This window comes from Trachurus trachurus, assembly GCF_905171665.1.
Source record: "Trachurus trachurus genome assembly, chromosome: 10".
In the NCBI taxonomy this organism is placed as follows: domain Eukaryota; kingdom Metazoa; phylum Chordata; class Actinopteri; order Carangiformes; family Carangidae; genus Trachurus; species Trachurus trachurus.
In genome coordinates, this window is record NC_139894.1 from 16,419,551 (window position 1) to 16,436,149 (window position 16,599).

At 42.7% G+C, this 16,599-nt stretch overlaps 1 protein-coding gene across 2 annotated transcripts in view; it reads left to right on the forward strand.

Annotated features, from left to right (window-relative positions):
• The first annotated feature begins 1,493 nt into the window (after positions 1-1,493).
• The window catches only part of macrod1 (mono-ADP ribosylhydrolase 1), a 118,883-nt gene continuing 103,777 nt past the window's right edge, over positions 1,494-16,599 (forward strand). For both annotated transcript variants that reach the window (XM_083980182.1, XM_083980181.1), the window contains exons 1-3: positions 1,494-2,140; positions 3,357-3,455; positions 3,911-4,018. In XM_083980182.1, coding sequence (XP_083836308.1) covers positions 1,666-2,140; positions 3,357-3,455; positions 3,911-4,018 — 682 coding nt within the window. In that variant the 5' untranslated portion in view covers positions 1,494-1,665. The remainder of the gene's footprint in view (positions 2,141-3,356; positions 3,456-3,910; positions 4,019-16,599) is intronic.

Genomic DNA, 16,599 nt, shown 5'->3' on the forward strand with positions numbered 1-16,599 from the left:
GAGTGATGATTTGAAGGTGGATGGGTCAGACAGACTATGGTCAGAACAGTCACGGATGTGTTTGGGGAGGGCGTTCCAGAGGGAGGGGGCGGCTACAGAGAAGGCTCTGTCGCCCCAGGTGCGGTGCTTGGTCCTGAGCAGGTGTGAGAGGAGGTTTGCATCAGATGATCGTTGGTTGCGGGAGGGAGTGTGGTGGTGGAGCATGTCTGTGAGGCAGCGAGGGGCCTGGTGATGGAGGGCTTTGTGGGTGAGAAGGAGGAGCTTGGAGTTAATTTGGTGTGGGACAGGGAGCCAATGTAAGTTTTGCAGTACAGGGGTGATGTGTTCGCGGGTGTGGGTGAGGAGGCGGGCAGCTGAGTTTTGAATGTACTGAAGTTTCTTGAGAACCTTGGATGATGAGCCATAGAGGATGCTATTGCAGTAGTCGAGTCGTGAGGTGTGTGTGTGTTTTTTTTTTTTAGATCACCAGAGTAGGCTATAGCTTTAGGGTGTAGGCTATGATATTGATTTCAAGGTTTTCAGCATTTTAGTGGCAGCTGTTTTGTTTAAATATTTCTGCCAAAAAAAGGAGGCCAAGTGTAACCCACTAACCTGCTTAATTGCTTCTAAAACTGAAATGTTTAATGTACTGCTGTAGCCTGATGAACAATAACGCAGGAAAAAACATTATGATGTCATCACAGTTAAAAACCCTTTAAACCCAAGTTTACTGTTTGGGGGAATATAACCCTACCTTCAAACAGCTACAGACATGGACAAACTTATACAATCCACTAGGGGGCGAAAAAAGAGACATCTCCAAGTCATACATCCATGCTCCAAGTAGGGCCATAGCATAATGTTGCCTTCACGGGCTTTTGTATAATCTAACTTGATGAGGATAAAACAGTGACAGTCAAACCAATGGTCACACTGGATGCGAGACAACTATAACTGAAGGATAGAACACGATTACACGTAGGCTACAGCTCATAAAACAAATTGTCTTGTTGTGAAACATACAAATTAAACTGGTGAAGTGAATATATCGAGTGTTTATTTTCCCGTGATATCCCTGCTTCTTTAACAAGGAGTATACTGTAATTTATCATGCAGTTAAAATTCCAAGACACGTCCCACATTTACATAAAGTTGCAGAAACCTTTTCTCCTCGGTACATGAATTGTTTCTATCACTTTTTGCTCGGAGTTTACATTTTCCCGTAGTTCTTGAAGGAGGCCTAAACTTGTGATCGTTGGCTTCGGCTCTCTCATGTAATCCTAGTTGGGGGTTTACCATCGATGTGGAATTTAAAAAAAAACGATAACACCTGTCATGTCGACTCGTACTGTTCTCACTTATAATAATATTATCGAGTAAATACCCCGGAACGAGAGCTCACATTAACAGTTATTAACTGTTTTACTTAAGTTATTGGGTAAACGTCAGTCAGCGGACACCCCTGCGTGGTGGCGGTGGTGGTACGCTCCACTCGTTTACGTCCAAAACGAAAATGGAACACGGTAGCTCAACGTGAGGTGATCACGTACCGTCTATGGGTGTTCATCATAAGAACTGAGACGTTTTCTGGCCGAAAACGAAACCTAACGACGGCGTGTGGTCGACTCGACATTAATCTCTGGGAAAGCTCCAGTTACACGAACCGTTAGCCCCCCTCCCGGTGTAATGGCGCTGCAAATGTCAGCTCTATTTTCATATGCCAGAGTCCTCCTCCCCCGCGCCACCGGCCGCCCTCTGCCCCGTGTCCGTGCTGCTGACTTCCATAGAGACGGTGTCAAGTTGAGACACACGGGAGCTCCTGGAAGCCCCCAGCCGACAGGGGCGCCGGTTCTCCGCGGCCATATTATTAACGCTGCCCGCCGAGCTGGGAAGTTTTCAACAACAACAACGACAACAACAGCAACAACGACAACAACAGCAGCAGCAGCAAAAACACTTCAGAGGCAGTACAGCCAGGTGAACGGCTCCTCGTCCCGGGGCAGGAGAGGCTGGCTGCTGGGTAAGGTTGCCCTCGGTACAGCCCTCGGAGTGAGCACAGTCGCACTTGTCCAGTCCCTCCACACCGGGACCGTGGCCGCCATGGCCCACAAAGACAAAGTTGACCTGAACTCCGCTGAGGGAGACTGGAAGGAGACCAAGGGTGAGACAGACTGCGAGTAAACTCACTAAAAATAAGACTTTATTCTAACAGAGCTGCTACTACCCACGTGTAAGGAGCAATGTTTTGTCACATGAGCAAAAACACCTGTCCCAACTATCACTGGTAGATGTAGGCCGAGCTACCTGTCAGTTGTCACCAGACTTTCACTAGCAACGTATGCTTTTATGATACCAACTTTTTTACACTTTTTGATTTTGTCAAGGGGAAGGGGCGTAACGTGCACTGAATAGCCTACTATATGCATTCCCCCTGTACCCTTATGCATTTTGTATTTTTTGTGTTATTGAGTGACACCTTAATAAAATCTATCTATCTATCTATCTATCTATCTATCTATCTATCTATCTATCTATCTATCTATCTATCTATCTATCTATCTATCTATCTGTCTGTCTGTCTGTCTGTCTGTCTGTCTGTCTGTCTGTCTGTCTGTCTGTCTGTCTGTCTGTCTGCAAACAACTACCACATTACCGTCCCCTTAGCCCCCAACATTTAAACCTCAACTTTTTGTGTCCTCTGTAATATCAAAATACCGCCATAGTCTCCAAAAATTGACAATTTACACACCAGTAAAGACATTTTCACTCAGTGACTGTAACTAATGATCGTTGTAATTATCTAGAAATTGCTTATTCAAATGACATGCTAATTACAAGCTACAGGATGCCAAAATGATGTCTTAAAACACAATTTTAGTTGACTCAGATTGAAAAGCAATTAATGTTATTACAAGAATACATAGGCTAATAAAGAAAAACAAGAAAGTTATTGACTTTTAAAATGCACCAGTTTTTACCTACTAAAGGAGCTGTGAAATAATCAGAAATAATAATCAATTCACCAAGGGATTTATTGACTCAACATTTTGGCTTTGAAATATAAAAAGAACAATATAACAGAATACACAGAGAAAAGCAAACAATTTATTGAGTGATATGTTATACTGAAGCTTACCACTTTTTAGTATTTTGCTATCTTTACCAAGGTGAATTTGTACTACAAACTTGAATCAAATCAAACTACACAGTTGAAGTTTCTCTTGGGATTTTGTGGATGATTAAATTCTGATTTAGTATGTCCTATTATTTGTCAGGCTTTTTTTTAGGCTAGTATGCTTTTAGTATCATGCTCCCCTGGTCTTTATCCCAAATATATATATATATATAAATATCTCTTTCTCCGTTGTCTCCCTCAGTTGTCCTGCTGTCTCTGTCGGAGAAAGAAAGGCGTCAGTACTACAGGACATCTGACTTTGTGTCGCTGGACAAGATCCCAGCGTGGACTCCCACTGCAGGTCAGACACCCAACATCAGTCAAAGTCACTGTCAGACTAGTTCAAGGTTGGGTGTTGTGGTGAGACTTCCTGCAAAGGATGTGAAGACATGTGTGATCATGCATTTGAGTCGACCACATTACAGGAAATTTGGAAGCAAAATGTAGTGGTTTTCTGATGTGGAAACATACATAGAGACACAAAACACATGCTTACAAACTGAAGTATATTGACTGTTATCCTTATATTATGAGTATACTGGCATCAGCAGTGAAATAATGTCAACTTAGCCATTACATGTTCTCTTTAACCTGCTGACCCACAAACCAAGAACTATATTCATGCATATTTACAACACAGTTGAACCTTAAATCTATATATGCCACACTAATTTTACTGTGTACCTGGTGCAAATTATGTGAAAGTGAAAATGATGATCCTGGGCCTGTGTGTGTGTGTTTGTGTGTCATTATCAGGTGGTTCTGAGCCAAGCCACTGTCCAAGGAATGAAAAGTTGGACCAGAAGATTTCTCTTTACACTGGCGACATCACCAAGCTGGAGATTGATGCTATTGTTAATGCAGGTATGTGTGTGCGTGTGTAAATGACTTAGTGTTTGTTTTCATTCATCCAACATGTTCACTAGAGCTGTATTTCCTTCCATGACAGAATGAAATGAAAAATGACATAGAACATAATTTTATTTCATCTCTCTGCAACAAAGGTAATAGTATTCAGCAGGGAATAAAAACAACTCACGCACAAGAAAAAAATTAGGAAGAAAGCCATCCAGTTGGAAATATGAGAAAGGATTATGGATTTAAAAGCTTGGTGCTAAACTGAGCGCAGCCTCCACTCCGTTTGTGCAGCGATGTGCATGTACTGTACATAAATTTAGCACAAAGCACCTATGAGGGCGGTTTGTGCTGTGATGGCTGGTATGATGCTTTCTCAGTGTGTGGGAGGGACAGCTGCAAGCTTTTATATTGGTCACTAACACACTGTGAAGTTTTCTGTAAACTAATGTACATACAGAGGAGAACAACAAAAGACCAACACAATGGTTGAGAATCAAATGGACTGCCGACTGGCCACCGAGATAAATCAGGAGGAGGCCAACCAGAGCTGCCGTTTATGTGAAGTCTCAGTGCTGAACAGACTGAGGACACACTCCTTTGAATGTGAACAATATAAAATAACCAGAGTGACACCTGTGAAACACCCACACCAACTCTGTATATTAAATCTAGTCATAGCTGCTGGTGTTTTGTGAAGGCCTAAACTAGTCATAGTGGGAAACGGCTATAGTTTCAATTGTGTCAAACCGAACATGTTGTGTCTAGTGTACCAATTGCCTGACCATTTGTACAAGTTGCATTAACTGGCTAGTAACTGACAAATCTTTTCATCATCTATTTACCTGTTTATTATTTTTTCCCATATAATCATTTTATTGTTACAATCCATAAAATGTAAAAAAAAACTAAACCCAAACAAACAAAAAAACAGAGACAATGCCCATTGTTCTCACAACAAAAATAACCAAAACATAAAGATATTTCGAAAAATCTGATATTTGAGGAGCTGGAGCAAACAGACATTTGTTATTTCTTTACTGGTGACTCCACTTTGTTACTAAGACAGGAAACACATTCTGTAATGAACTAAAAACCAAATATAGGTAAAAGAAATTTCCAGAGAAAAAAAAAGTCTGTGCAGATATGTAGTTTGTACCATGGTCAATAAAAACAGAATATATCAAGAATTCCTTTTTTTATGTACACATAGTGAGTTGTTACTTTTTGAGGCTTTCTGTCAAACAAATTGTAATCTTAAAGCAGAAGTAAGCGATATATTTGTGTTAATATAAGTCTTAAATAGTTATATCTTCCGACAGCAATCACTTACATAGAGTGTTTGGACCGAAACACGTGTCTCTCAGTCACTCTGCTCTGCTCTGAGCCGAGGAGAAAACTTTTCTCGTATCCTACAAGTTTTATCCAATGAGGAGAGAGAACGGCATGAAGGGCTGTGTGTGCAGCAAAGGGATGCGCCTGAATGTGGTGACGTAGGGACGAGGACCAATAGATCCATGACGAGGGCGGGGGCTGCTAACTCCATCGGCTGACAAGACGTTATGGTGCGTTCAAGGCAACCCGTAACTCGTGTTTTTCCGACCTGTGAAGTTGTACCAGTTCGATCTGGTATGAATTCACGGGTCGGAAGTTACGAGTGGCCGTTATAGTGACTTTCACAGGTAAAACAGGCCGGAAAAACACGAGTGGGTTGCCTGGAACGCTACTAAGTCGTGACTTGAAGCTGTAATTTACGGTTTCAAAAGCCTGCCTGGAACGCAGCATTACCCAAAACGACCGGATTGCTTACTTCTGCTTTAACTGTCATAACTGAGAAATATTAAAATGAGTCTAATGTGCTATGAAAAACTAATTATGGCAACAAACTTGCATCTTGATCCAAGAGGAAAAAAAAACTTCTTGGTAGAAATTTTTTTTTAGAAGGATATTTTTCTCACATTACTCACTTCCTCCAGTAAGTTATTGTTATTGTCCAGCAGGTAGCAGTAGGATGGAGTTTCCCTACTGACCATTAGATGGAGCCAGAAGTCAGTTCATACACTGAAGACCTTTTTCCCCACAAGGCTGTTTGGGCATTTGGGGGAAATTTAATCGGTGTCTTGGCACAGATGCTGTATCAGAGGAGACTGAGGCAGGCCAGCACGCCTAAATGATGCTTGATGATGAGCCTTTAGCAGAGAATGATAGATTTTCATTGGCAGCTGACTGTCAGCAGGTGTATGCTGTGCCAGCATCCAGTGAATATGCTGATCGTTGACTCATTTATGACATTACAGCTTGTGTCTGTGTGCTTGCAAGCATTCATGCATTCATGTGCCCACAAATCTCAAAGTAATTATGTGTCTATATGCAGTAAGTAATTGTAATTTGTTTTTGTGTGGCCGCAGAGGCGACTGTGTCTTAGGGTGTTTGTGTGTTTTTACGAGAGCTTTTACAGAGTCGCACGATGCAAAGTAGCATGGAATTAACAAGAGGAAACAGCTAGTAAAGTGTCATTTAGCAGAGAGGACGAGGCAAGGTGAGGGAGGGAGCCTGAAAAACACAACAGTGCCAGAGGAAGCATGACTGAGAGACGGAGCGTGAGAGAGAGTCAGCACACAGGCTGACAAAAAAGCGAGGGCAGAGTCTGGAGGAGTGGAAAGAAGAAGATAAAAGAGAGGCGGGGAGAGGACACAGGCTAGTATTTAAATCTCGGACTGCATTGCCATGGCAACAAGCAGGTACAGGGTACCCGCTACCCACAAAGGAGTTTTGGGCAGCAGAGTCAGATCATCCTTCCTCGGTCTGACTGATTGGCTGGCGAGCTGACTGTCTCCGTGGTCATTTTGTTGACTAAGCAGCTGACCTTTTCATTCGATGACTAACTGAACTTACTGATTGACTTGGAGGCTTTTTGCAGGGATGTCGGTCGCTCTTAAAGAGATACGATGTTAAAAAGATAGAGAGAGCAGCAAAGCAAGCAGACATCTGGGGACAGGAGAACAAATATAAAAGAGACGGTTAGCTACGCTCATTTAGGAAGTTACTCATAAAACCTACTCTCCTGTTGCAGATCCGACAGCAGAGCTCGAGCATTACAGAGCAGCCGAAAGCAGCGCCTGTGGTTTTTGACATGTTGAGGGGAGTGTTGTGGATTTTTTCTGGCTGCTCTGAAAGGCCTTGAAGCATCAGTTAGCCCCTAAGGCAGCAAACATTCAATTGAAGCCAACTGTGGCCAATTATACGCTATACTGGCAGACTGGTGGGCAGGTTGGGTTGGGCTGGGGGGTGAAGAGGGGCGGCGGGGCGGGGGGCTTCCTGGCCTGGTTGGTGGTGAGCAATTGACTGCAGACACACAAGAACACACACACACGCAGAGATACACGCACACACGCTTGTATGTGTGGATACATGTAGCTCCAGGTACATCTGTGAATTAAAGCAGATATCAGTGGAATGTTTTTGTTAATATAAGTCCTAAATAGTCCTATTTTCCGTCAGCAATCACTTACATGAAGTATTTCAGCCTAAACACGAGTCTCTCCGTCACTCTGCTCTGCTGTAACCCGAGGAGAAAATTTTCCTTGTGGGATACAAGTGTTATCCAATGAGGAGAGAGAACGGCATGAAGGGCTGTGTGTGCAGCCAAGGGATGCGCGTGAATGTGGTGACGTAGCACGAGGACCAATTGATGCCTGACAAGGGCGGGGGCTGCTAACTCATGGTGCGTTCAAAGAAACTCGTACTTTGTGTTTTTCCTTCCTGTGAAGTCATACCAGTTCGATCTGGTACGAGTTCACGGGTCGGAAGTTACGAGTGGCCGTTATAGGGAACTTTCACAGACAACAGGATGGTAAAAACACGAGCTACGGGTTACCTGGAACGCTACCAAGTCGTAGTTGTGACTTGAAGCTGTAACTTACGGTTTCAAAAGCCTGCCTTGAACGCAGCATTAGCCGAAACGGCCGCGAAGCTGATATCTGCTTTAACAGGTGGAGACTTGGTGATGTGCTGCTCCCTCCCTCTTTTCTTTCCTTCCTTCCTTCCTTCCTTCCTTCCTTCCTTCCTTCCTTCCTTCCTTCCTTCCTTCCTTCCTTCCTTCCTTCCTTCCTTCCTTCCTTCCTTCCTTCCCTCCTTCTCTCCTTCCCTCACTCAGAACTCATTGATCAGGTGAACGGGGCGTTGCAGGGAGGCCGGGCGCACGCTGTTTGTCGTTTGCGTCGCTCTCAATAAAGATTGGATTTACAGTAACTCTCCACTCCTCCTCCTTCTCCTCCTCTTCTCCTCCTCCCCCTCCGCCTCCATCCCTCCCTCCCTCCCTCCCTCCTGCCACTTTTACAGCTGCTGGCTCCTGCCCACTCCTATAAAACACTACAAACATAAAAACCCACAAGCACTTAAGAGCCGTCCTGGTGAGGGGGCGGGGGGCAGAAACATCCTCCTCTTTACACCCCTCAATCACTCCGTCCGGAGAAGGAGAGAGAGATGGAGGGGAGGATATATTGTCTCTGATGGGCTAGCTGATTAAGATGGATTGCGCAATGAAATGTCGTTGGAGTGATGAGTTCTTGGAGTGTGTGTGTGCGTGTGTGTGTGTGTGGATACGACGTCTCAGCAACTAACTTTGCATTAAAACCTTTTTTCAAATTGATTAAATGCAAATTTGCTTAGCTCTACTGAGCTGCATTTTCACTCGCTAAAGTTTTATTCCTTATTTCCATTCCATCTCTTACTTTCAGCTGCCGTAGAGTTTATCCCGTCTGACATTAAATGCCATTTATTTTTGGTCCTACCTGTTTCTCTGCAGAGAATTGGAATTTAATTGAAAAAGATTTAAAAACTAGACGAAGTCCTCTCAGTATTTTTCGTGTAATGTCCTTTTTTTTTCAGTCGAGCTAACTCGGTGTATGAGAGCAAATGCAGCGACAGAGGAGGCTGATAAATCTTTCAGGCTAGACTATAAAAAACTGTCCCTAAAATTAAGCCGAGCACCGTCAAGTGATAAAGAATATTCTGGTCCTATCTCAGTCTTTAGAGCTGAACCACTTGTCATCGTCACATTTTTTTTGCGTGCCGAGAATCTGTGGGAGAGTGTGTGTATGTGTAATTCTATGGGTAGATGAGTGTGTGTCACGCCTTTTGCACGTGTGTTTCGATGTATCGACAAGATCACATATGTACGTCTGTATGTGTGTGCACCATGTGCGCTGCTGCACCTGCTTCTGCCAGAAACAGACAGCAAACATAATCCTGACTCTGCGTGTGTAGTATGAAGTCTGGTAAGGTGGTGCAGTAGAGTAGTGCTCTGTGTTTGTGTGTGTGTTTCATGTAATGGTGCTCTATTGTGTGTGTGTATGTGTGCACGTGCATGAGATAGGGTCTCCCAGGTTTTCCTCTGCAGGTCAGAGATAAAGCTGTTGGTTGGCACTGGAAACCCACTCACTGTAGCGACAGCTGAGAGATACAAGATTAGAGCCAATAGTTTTCCTGGCCCGCAGGTGACAGGCAGGATGAGCAGAGAGAGAGAGAGAGAGGGAGAGAGAGAGAGAGAGAGGGAGAGAGGATCTATAGACTGTACTGTAACTTCCTCAGTGATAAGGAAGCAAAAAAGAAAGGGAGATAGAAAGAAAGCACTGATGGGTGGATGAGGAGATGGATAGCAAGACAGTAAGTTGACAGGCAGGAAAGGAAGAACGGTCAGAAAGTCAGAAAGCAAGGACAACAATGTGTCGTATCTCACCTGCAAACTGCACAAAATATGTCATGTTCCCATCGCTGTGCTGCAGGATTTTCAAGTCTGTAAATCAGTGAGCCTGTTGTGACCAACAGCAGACAGGAAAGGCTGAGTGATATTCATAGAGTTAACCTGCTCATCTTGAATGATAATAAAAGTTTGCGTGCAGCCGGTCAAAGGAAAGAAGAAGGTCAGAGGCAGACTCGGCTCAAAGTCAAATGACAGCGTCAAGAGGCACAAATCAGGCTTGTCTTGTGATCAATTTAAGAAGCAGAGGACGGCCAAGGCAACAGCCAAACTCGTTACAAATATTGCATTTGCTATATGAAATGGTGCATCTACTTTTTTTTACCCAGAAGGAGAAGGTTGATTTATTGCGTTTTGTTACTTAATAATGTCTCCTCCTTTATTTTTTTATTTTAAAGAGAGCTGCAACAATTAGAAAGTTAACCAGCCACTGTTCTGAATGAGTTAATCATTTTCTTCTTAGTCGTCTTTAAGATGTCCTGAGCTTCTGGATTGTTGGACAAAATGAGTAAATTGAAGCCGTCATTGCAAAGAATTCAAAACGACATTACTCTTTAACACTTCATAAACATAACTGGGGGATTAAACATCAATAAAGCATGTTGTCGTTATAAAGCCTGATGGTCATCACTTTACATTATCACACTTTGTGTCCCCATATTTGAAAAAATATCTGTTCTATTGTCTTAAATCAAAATAATCAGCACAGCAGAACTCTTTCAATATCAACTTCATTTTTCATTATTACAATGCGCTATATGAGGATGGATGCATGGGCAGTCATCAATAATTGAACATCAGTGTTTTTTGAGCTTGGGTGCTTCCATCGGGTGAAATATAAATTCAACCCAGCGGTGGAGCATCTTTCATTGATTCCAGTCCATGGCAGATGATGGCTGATAGCTGCAGCAGGGCAGGTTGTCGGGGGCTTTGGGGTTATAGACGATGAGGGGACTGGGGTGTTTGGAAGACATGGCTGACTGGGCTCAGACAGACAGACAGACAGACGGGGCAGACGGGCAGAAGGACATCGGCTCGAACAGCTGGAGGAGAAGAGCGAGAGGGATGTGCGCAGTGATCCTGTTTGGTGATTTCAAGAGGATAAAATAGGCGAACCTGTGGCTCTGCAGGTAGAGCCCCTTACAAGAGCATTACCCTACACCGGCACAGCGTCACACTCCTTCTGCAAGGCTTCACTGATTCTTAGCTGGCTTTGTCAATGGGGCTTAGCGCTGTGCTTAGCGCCGAAATCAGCCTGGCAGACATCCCTGCTTTCGCCATGCTGCTAGACTGTGTATGGAAGATTGTCAGGCCTGACTTGTTGTTTTAAATTGCTTCAGAGTTGGCTAAAATTATTTCTCAGATTTCACCTGAGCTGCATTTTCCTCATGCGACTGGAGCAATAGGGGACATACAACAGGAATATTTGCATGCTTAACCACTGTTATAAGGGATTTTCCAGCATCAGGCCAAGGATTAAGTGATTTTTTTTTTTTTTTTTTTTTTTAGATTTTCCTCAGATCTATTTTGAATACCACAGTATCTACTCCAGTTGTAAGTGCTTAATCTGTTGACAGTCTCTTTGTTTTAAGTATGTACATCATGTTGGGTTCATTAGAGGATAATCAAGTATAGCCAGCTGTAGCGTCTGTTTTTTCTTTTCCGCTTGAGGAATTAATGTTCTCAAGGCAGCGTTTCATCTGTGGATGACGGCCACTTTGTCATCAAGTCATTTATCTGAGGTATCTTTTGCCTGAGGTGTCGAGGCAAGTTGTTGTGATCCACCACAACCTCCGCCGTAGTACCAGAGGTCTGAGGAGGTGATGGAAAGCCCAGAACAGAGACTCTCGTGCTGCCGAGGTCCCACAGGCCCCACGCTGTGTGCTCTCTGCCTCTCCCTCTGCTGCAGTTACCATACGTCTACCCTGGAGCCCTTGTCAGCTCCTCTTAGGACAGGCTCATATTACAAGATGCAAAATGTCACACCAAGTTTGCTTTTGCAGACAAATATTTTACATGTGTAAAATCAAAACAGATAGTCTAAAATAGGTCTAAGTGTACTTATTTGTGTGTGTGTGTGTGTGTTTTTTTTTGGCATAGCAGTGGTGTTTAATTAAAGTAAAATGCAAAATCAAAATTTTCTTCCTCTCAGCCAATCTTTCAACTTCATTAAAATTTAATTTAGCTAGAGTTGGGTTGTTTATTCAAAGATAAAATCAGTTCTTGTGCTGCTGTTGTGGAGCAGAACAGGTCACGGATCCCTGGTGAACGGCGCTCTCGCTCCCTGCTGTAGTAACTGTACTTCCTTAGCTTCAGTTCCTATAGCAGTATCCCCACTGCGCTGACTTTTTGTGTTTTGTGAAGCAGCGCTAATGGACACATTCTCACAATAATGCCCGTCAACTGTCGGCACACAGGAGCACTTACAGAGGCAAACCGGCATTACTGATGCTGCCTCAGTTTCAGAGCTCTGTCATGGCCACCGACAGGACAAAAAGCACTGTGGTGAGCATCAAGCACAGAGCACCAAATGGAGACGTTAACGTTTTTTTTTTTTTTTTTTTTAAGTGGAAAGAGGATTTGCTGTGCAGAGGCCAATAAAAGAACGTGAGGGGAAAATCCATCAGAGTAAGGCTGATCTGTATGGATTTTAATGAGTGAGGTCAACAGTAAGCAGGGCTGGTGATAGGCTTGGTCGACGGCAGGGCCAGGCGTATGCGACGACGATGATGATGAAATAACAAAATCCACATTTTCCCGTGCATGTAAATATTTTCTGTTTGTTTTGGTGAACGGAGCAGTTTTTGTGCTGATTTTGACCACTCTCAAATTAATAACATCCCCATTAACTTATAGTGGGGCTGCAACTCACGGTTATTTTCACTATTGATTAATCTGCCAAGTGCTTTGTTAATTAATTGATGAGTCATTGAGTTGAGTTGAGGAAAAATCATCTCGTTCCCAGACCCCAAGGTCCTGAAGGTAGTGGAAGTTTTATCGAGGTGAAACGGAGCTCATTTTCTCCAAAGAGAAAAACAGCATCTTAGTGTATACCACACAGTAAAAATAAAAAACAATTATTATCAGAAAAATGCAATTAGAATATCAAAAGTAAAAGTGTGATATAATTGTATAAAAGTGTATTATTATTGTTAGTATAATTAATAATACTACTACAACTAATAATAATTATTATTATTGGTGAATTATTCATTTGTGGGAAGCATTGAAATGTAGCAGTGCAATATAACTTATAAAACCTGCTCTTGAGCAATTGTAATGAGGATTTAAACAAACAAAAGAATTGCTTGACAACCAGCGGTGGAGCACAAGGAGAAAACAGCACGACAAAGTACCTCCAAACTGAACTTGAATACATTAATTGACTGACAATGAGTCCTAATCTGCCAACATAGCAACAAAGGGCCACAACAAACAGGTAGGTGGAAAATAGGATGACTGGATGATAAGGCAGAAGTAATTTTTCTTAGTGTCAAATCTGCAGTTTGCATCATGTCAAAGAAAACAAAAGAAAACCATGAAAATCATCATATATCAAAGACTGGAACCAGAAAATGTTGGATTTTCTGTTTGAAAAATTCTCACATGATTAAATACTTATCAAAAGTGCTGCTAAAAAATGAATGGACTAACAGATGCTTTATAGGCTGTGGTGTGTAGTCGATCGTGTCATCCATACGGAATACAGAGTCCAATATTGCAAAGTTTGAAAATGCTTCAGGATGGATTTAAGCATCGGGGCAGAACCACTGGGTGTCATCTTTGATTTACAGCCACAGAGAGACAAGACACTTCTGTGGACCTCTTGTAAATTACTGGATTAAATGTATAAGCACGGCGGCTAGAGTCTCAATAATAAATGTACTTTAATATATATTTTTTCTCTGGACTGGACTGGACTTTCTGTAAAAATGTATTTTACAAGTCTCTTTATAGGCCTGTTGGTGTAAAATTAAAAATTAATTTTAGATCTTTAATGTTAGCGAGTAGCCTTTCACCAAGGTTGCTGTAATTACTGTGTGCCTGAATATTAACATTGCGCCTTGAGAGAGCTATATTTAAGGTGTCATAGTTTCTTCCTGTGTTTGTTTGAGGATTTTCAATAAATCTTTACTTATGATTTATAAATACCCATCGGATGAATAGGAAATTACTCTAACACACTCCTGAAGCGGATTGTTTTTGATGGTAAAGTAAATGAAAGGCTGTGGGTGTATTTAATATCTTGATGGGCTGAGCGCTGTCGCTTGGAGGAATCAGTCTATCTGCTTTATATTCACTTTTAAAAGTTGCTTTTAAACCGTGTTTGTGACTGACATTTTGTTTTATGTTGAGCTGGAGAGTTTTTTTTCTAGTCTCTCTACTTTTATAAGGTTTGCGTAAATGCACGCCGCTGACCTTCGTCTTTTTATGGCTGAAATCTAGATGATTGTGTCTCATACTCTCCATTGCGGCAGTCAGTGAATTCGTGTTGTTATGTCCACTCTTGTCGTCTTGTATCTGTGTCTTTGCCATGGGCGAGTATTTGGAGGCTGCAGCGGCTCTGCGAATTGGCCGCAGCATGAATTTAGACAGAGCTGCTGCTCTAGTTTTCCAGTCCAGATCTGTCCGAGTTAATTACGGTACAACTGTCAGAAAGACCACTTTACTGGTCATTTGGGCAGTGACATTAATGGTCTCTGTGCAGTGAAAATTTTGGAGCTTTCAAGGTTCAGTGGCCTGAGTTTCCGCAGGATGATCCAATGTCCAGTTTATGTCTCAATTTGAGTGTGAAGATGGAAGAAAAACTTCACTACTGGTTTGTGCATCTCCAGACTTTGGTCCTCTTCCTCCACCATTTGCGCTCTCTCCTTCATTGCAGGACTGTGACCTCAGAGGAGCGGGACATTGGCATTAGACAAACGGGCTTCAGTTTACAGCTTCAGATTGATTTACACCCTGACACTGAGAAGTTAACATACCCTTGGAGAGTTAATCCCTAATGTCGTCTGGGTCAGTAAATAAGCGGAAAAAGAAAAGCCAAACTGAAGGAGTTTGCAGAAAGGCTCATTCGTGCTAATTATTTCTCTCCCACCCCTCCCTTGTTAAAAGCTTCCCCACCCCTCCAATCAATCGCCACTTTAGCAAGCAGGAAGGGATGGAGGAAGTGCGAGCCTCATTAGTCTGATTGGGCCGATGTGGGAGATGGAAGGAGATCGAGTGAATGAGGGAGTAAAAGAGAAAAGGAGTCAGCTTGATCATCAGCACTTGGCCCATCACAGCTTCTGTTATCAAGACAAGTGCTGTGTTTAAACGCGTTTTGCAGAGTTGTGACTCGTGGTGCTTGGAGACGATCTTCTGATGGTTCCTGGGTTTCATTGATGGTGTTTGATTCTTTTCTCTACCTGTGTTTTGAGTTAAAGATCACCAGTATCAGAGCTGATGCACGGAGAGAGGAATGATTGAGGGGCTAATGGTTTAGCCAGCTTCAAACAAAGGTTGTGCAATATGTCATCCCACTGTGTGTAAAAGCAGAAGTGGAGAAGAAGAATACATCTTCTTAATGGCCACACTCTTGCAAGACAAAAAGCCTGCCATCATAGCCCGTTTATGATATATTATAGCCTGATCTCCGTGCAAGAACTTATTGGGCCAGATTTGCAAAATAAATGGCATTGCACAAACGTGTGCACCCCCCCCCCCCCGAGCTCCAAGCTGAAGACTGCGCCGGGATGAAGAGGAGCTCATAAGCTTGGCTCAGCAGTGGGATTTCTGAGGCCAGAAAGCTCAGAAAAGGAATAATAACATATGGATTTTCAGTTCAGTTCATTTCAGTTTTATTTGTATAGCACCAAATCATAGCAAATGTTATCTCAAGGCACCGTACAAGGCAAGGTCACAACCTAACAGTATTATAGAGAGAAGCCCAAGAGCTCTGACAATGAGCAAGCACTTGGTGACAGTGGGGAGGCAAAACTTCCTTTTAACAGGAAGGAGCCTCCGACAGAATTGGGATCAGGTTGTCTGTCTTGACAGGCTGGGTTAAGAGGAGAAAGAGGGGGCGAGAGGGAGAGAAAAGACTACAAAGCATTTACTAAAGCTCTGATCCAAGTCAATCAGAGAAAAGTGTTACTGTTCACATACTCAAAATATTACTTCTAAAATTAAAAGATCTTAATTTTTACTATATCTTAAATTAATACCTTAATCACATTCAAATTCAAGTTTGAACATAGACCACAACTACACAATACAACTACTACTTCGTTGTATTGTTATATTTGTTGCATGTTTATTTTTTCCGTGACAACCTCTCCATCGATCCATGTAAATTGACCCTCCTCTCTGTTTGCGAAAACTGACAGTTACATGACCGCAGTAAATCTCACAGCATATAATCAACCCCTGTTAACATATGTCACCCTGTTATTTATGTGATCCTCCCGTAGCTGCATATGCAATGAGGGGAGATGCACACCTTGCAAACACTTGCACAAGTGACATGCGACTCCGAGCCCACGGTGTCTTTTTGATAAATGCACCACATCTGTTTTGGGCAGAGCGCCGTGTCACATCTGTGCCTGAAAAACGAATGCAACAGGCTTCGTAAACGTTGCCCTGTGCATTTTCTATGTTGTTGTCATAAGTGGTGCACAGGTCAGATAGTCCAACCTCGATGGTTGTGCTCCAAAAAAAAAGAAAAGAGGTATTGAAGTACTAGTGAAGAATAAAAAAAGAGGTCAAGAGAAGATCAAGTACTACTGTCACTCCTCTGCACATCTCAATTTAAAGAGCACATTTATTAGGGGATTTAAAACTGGTGATAGCC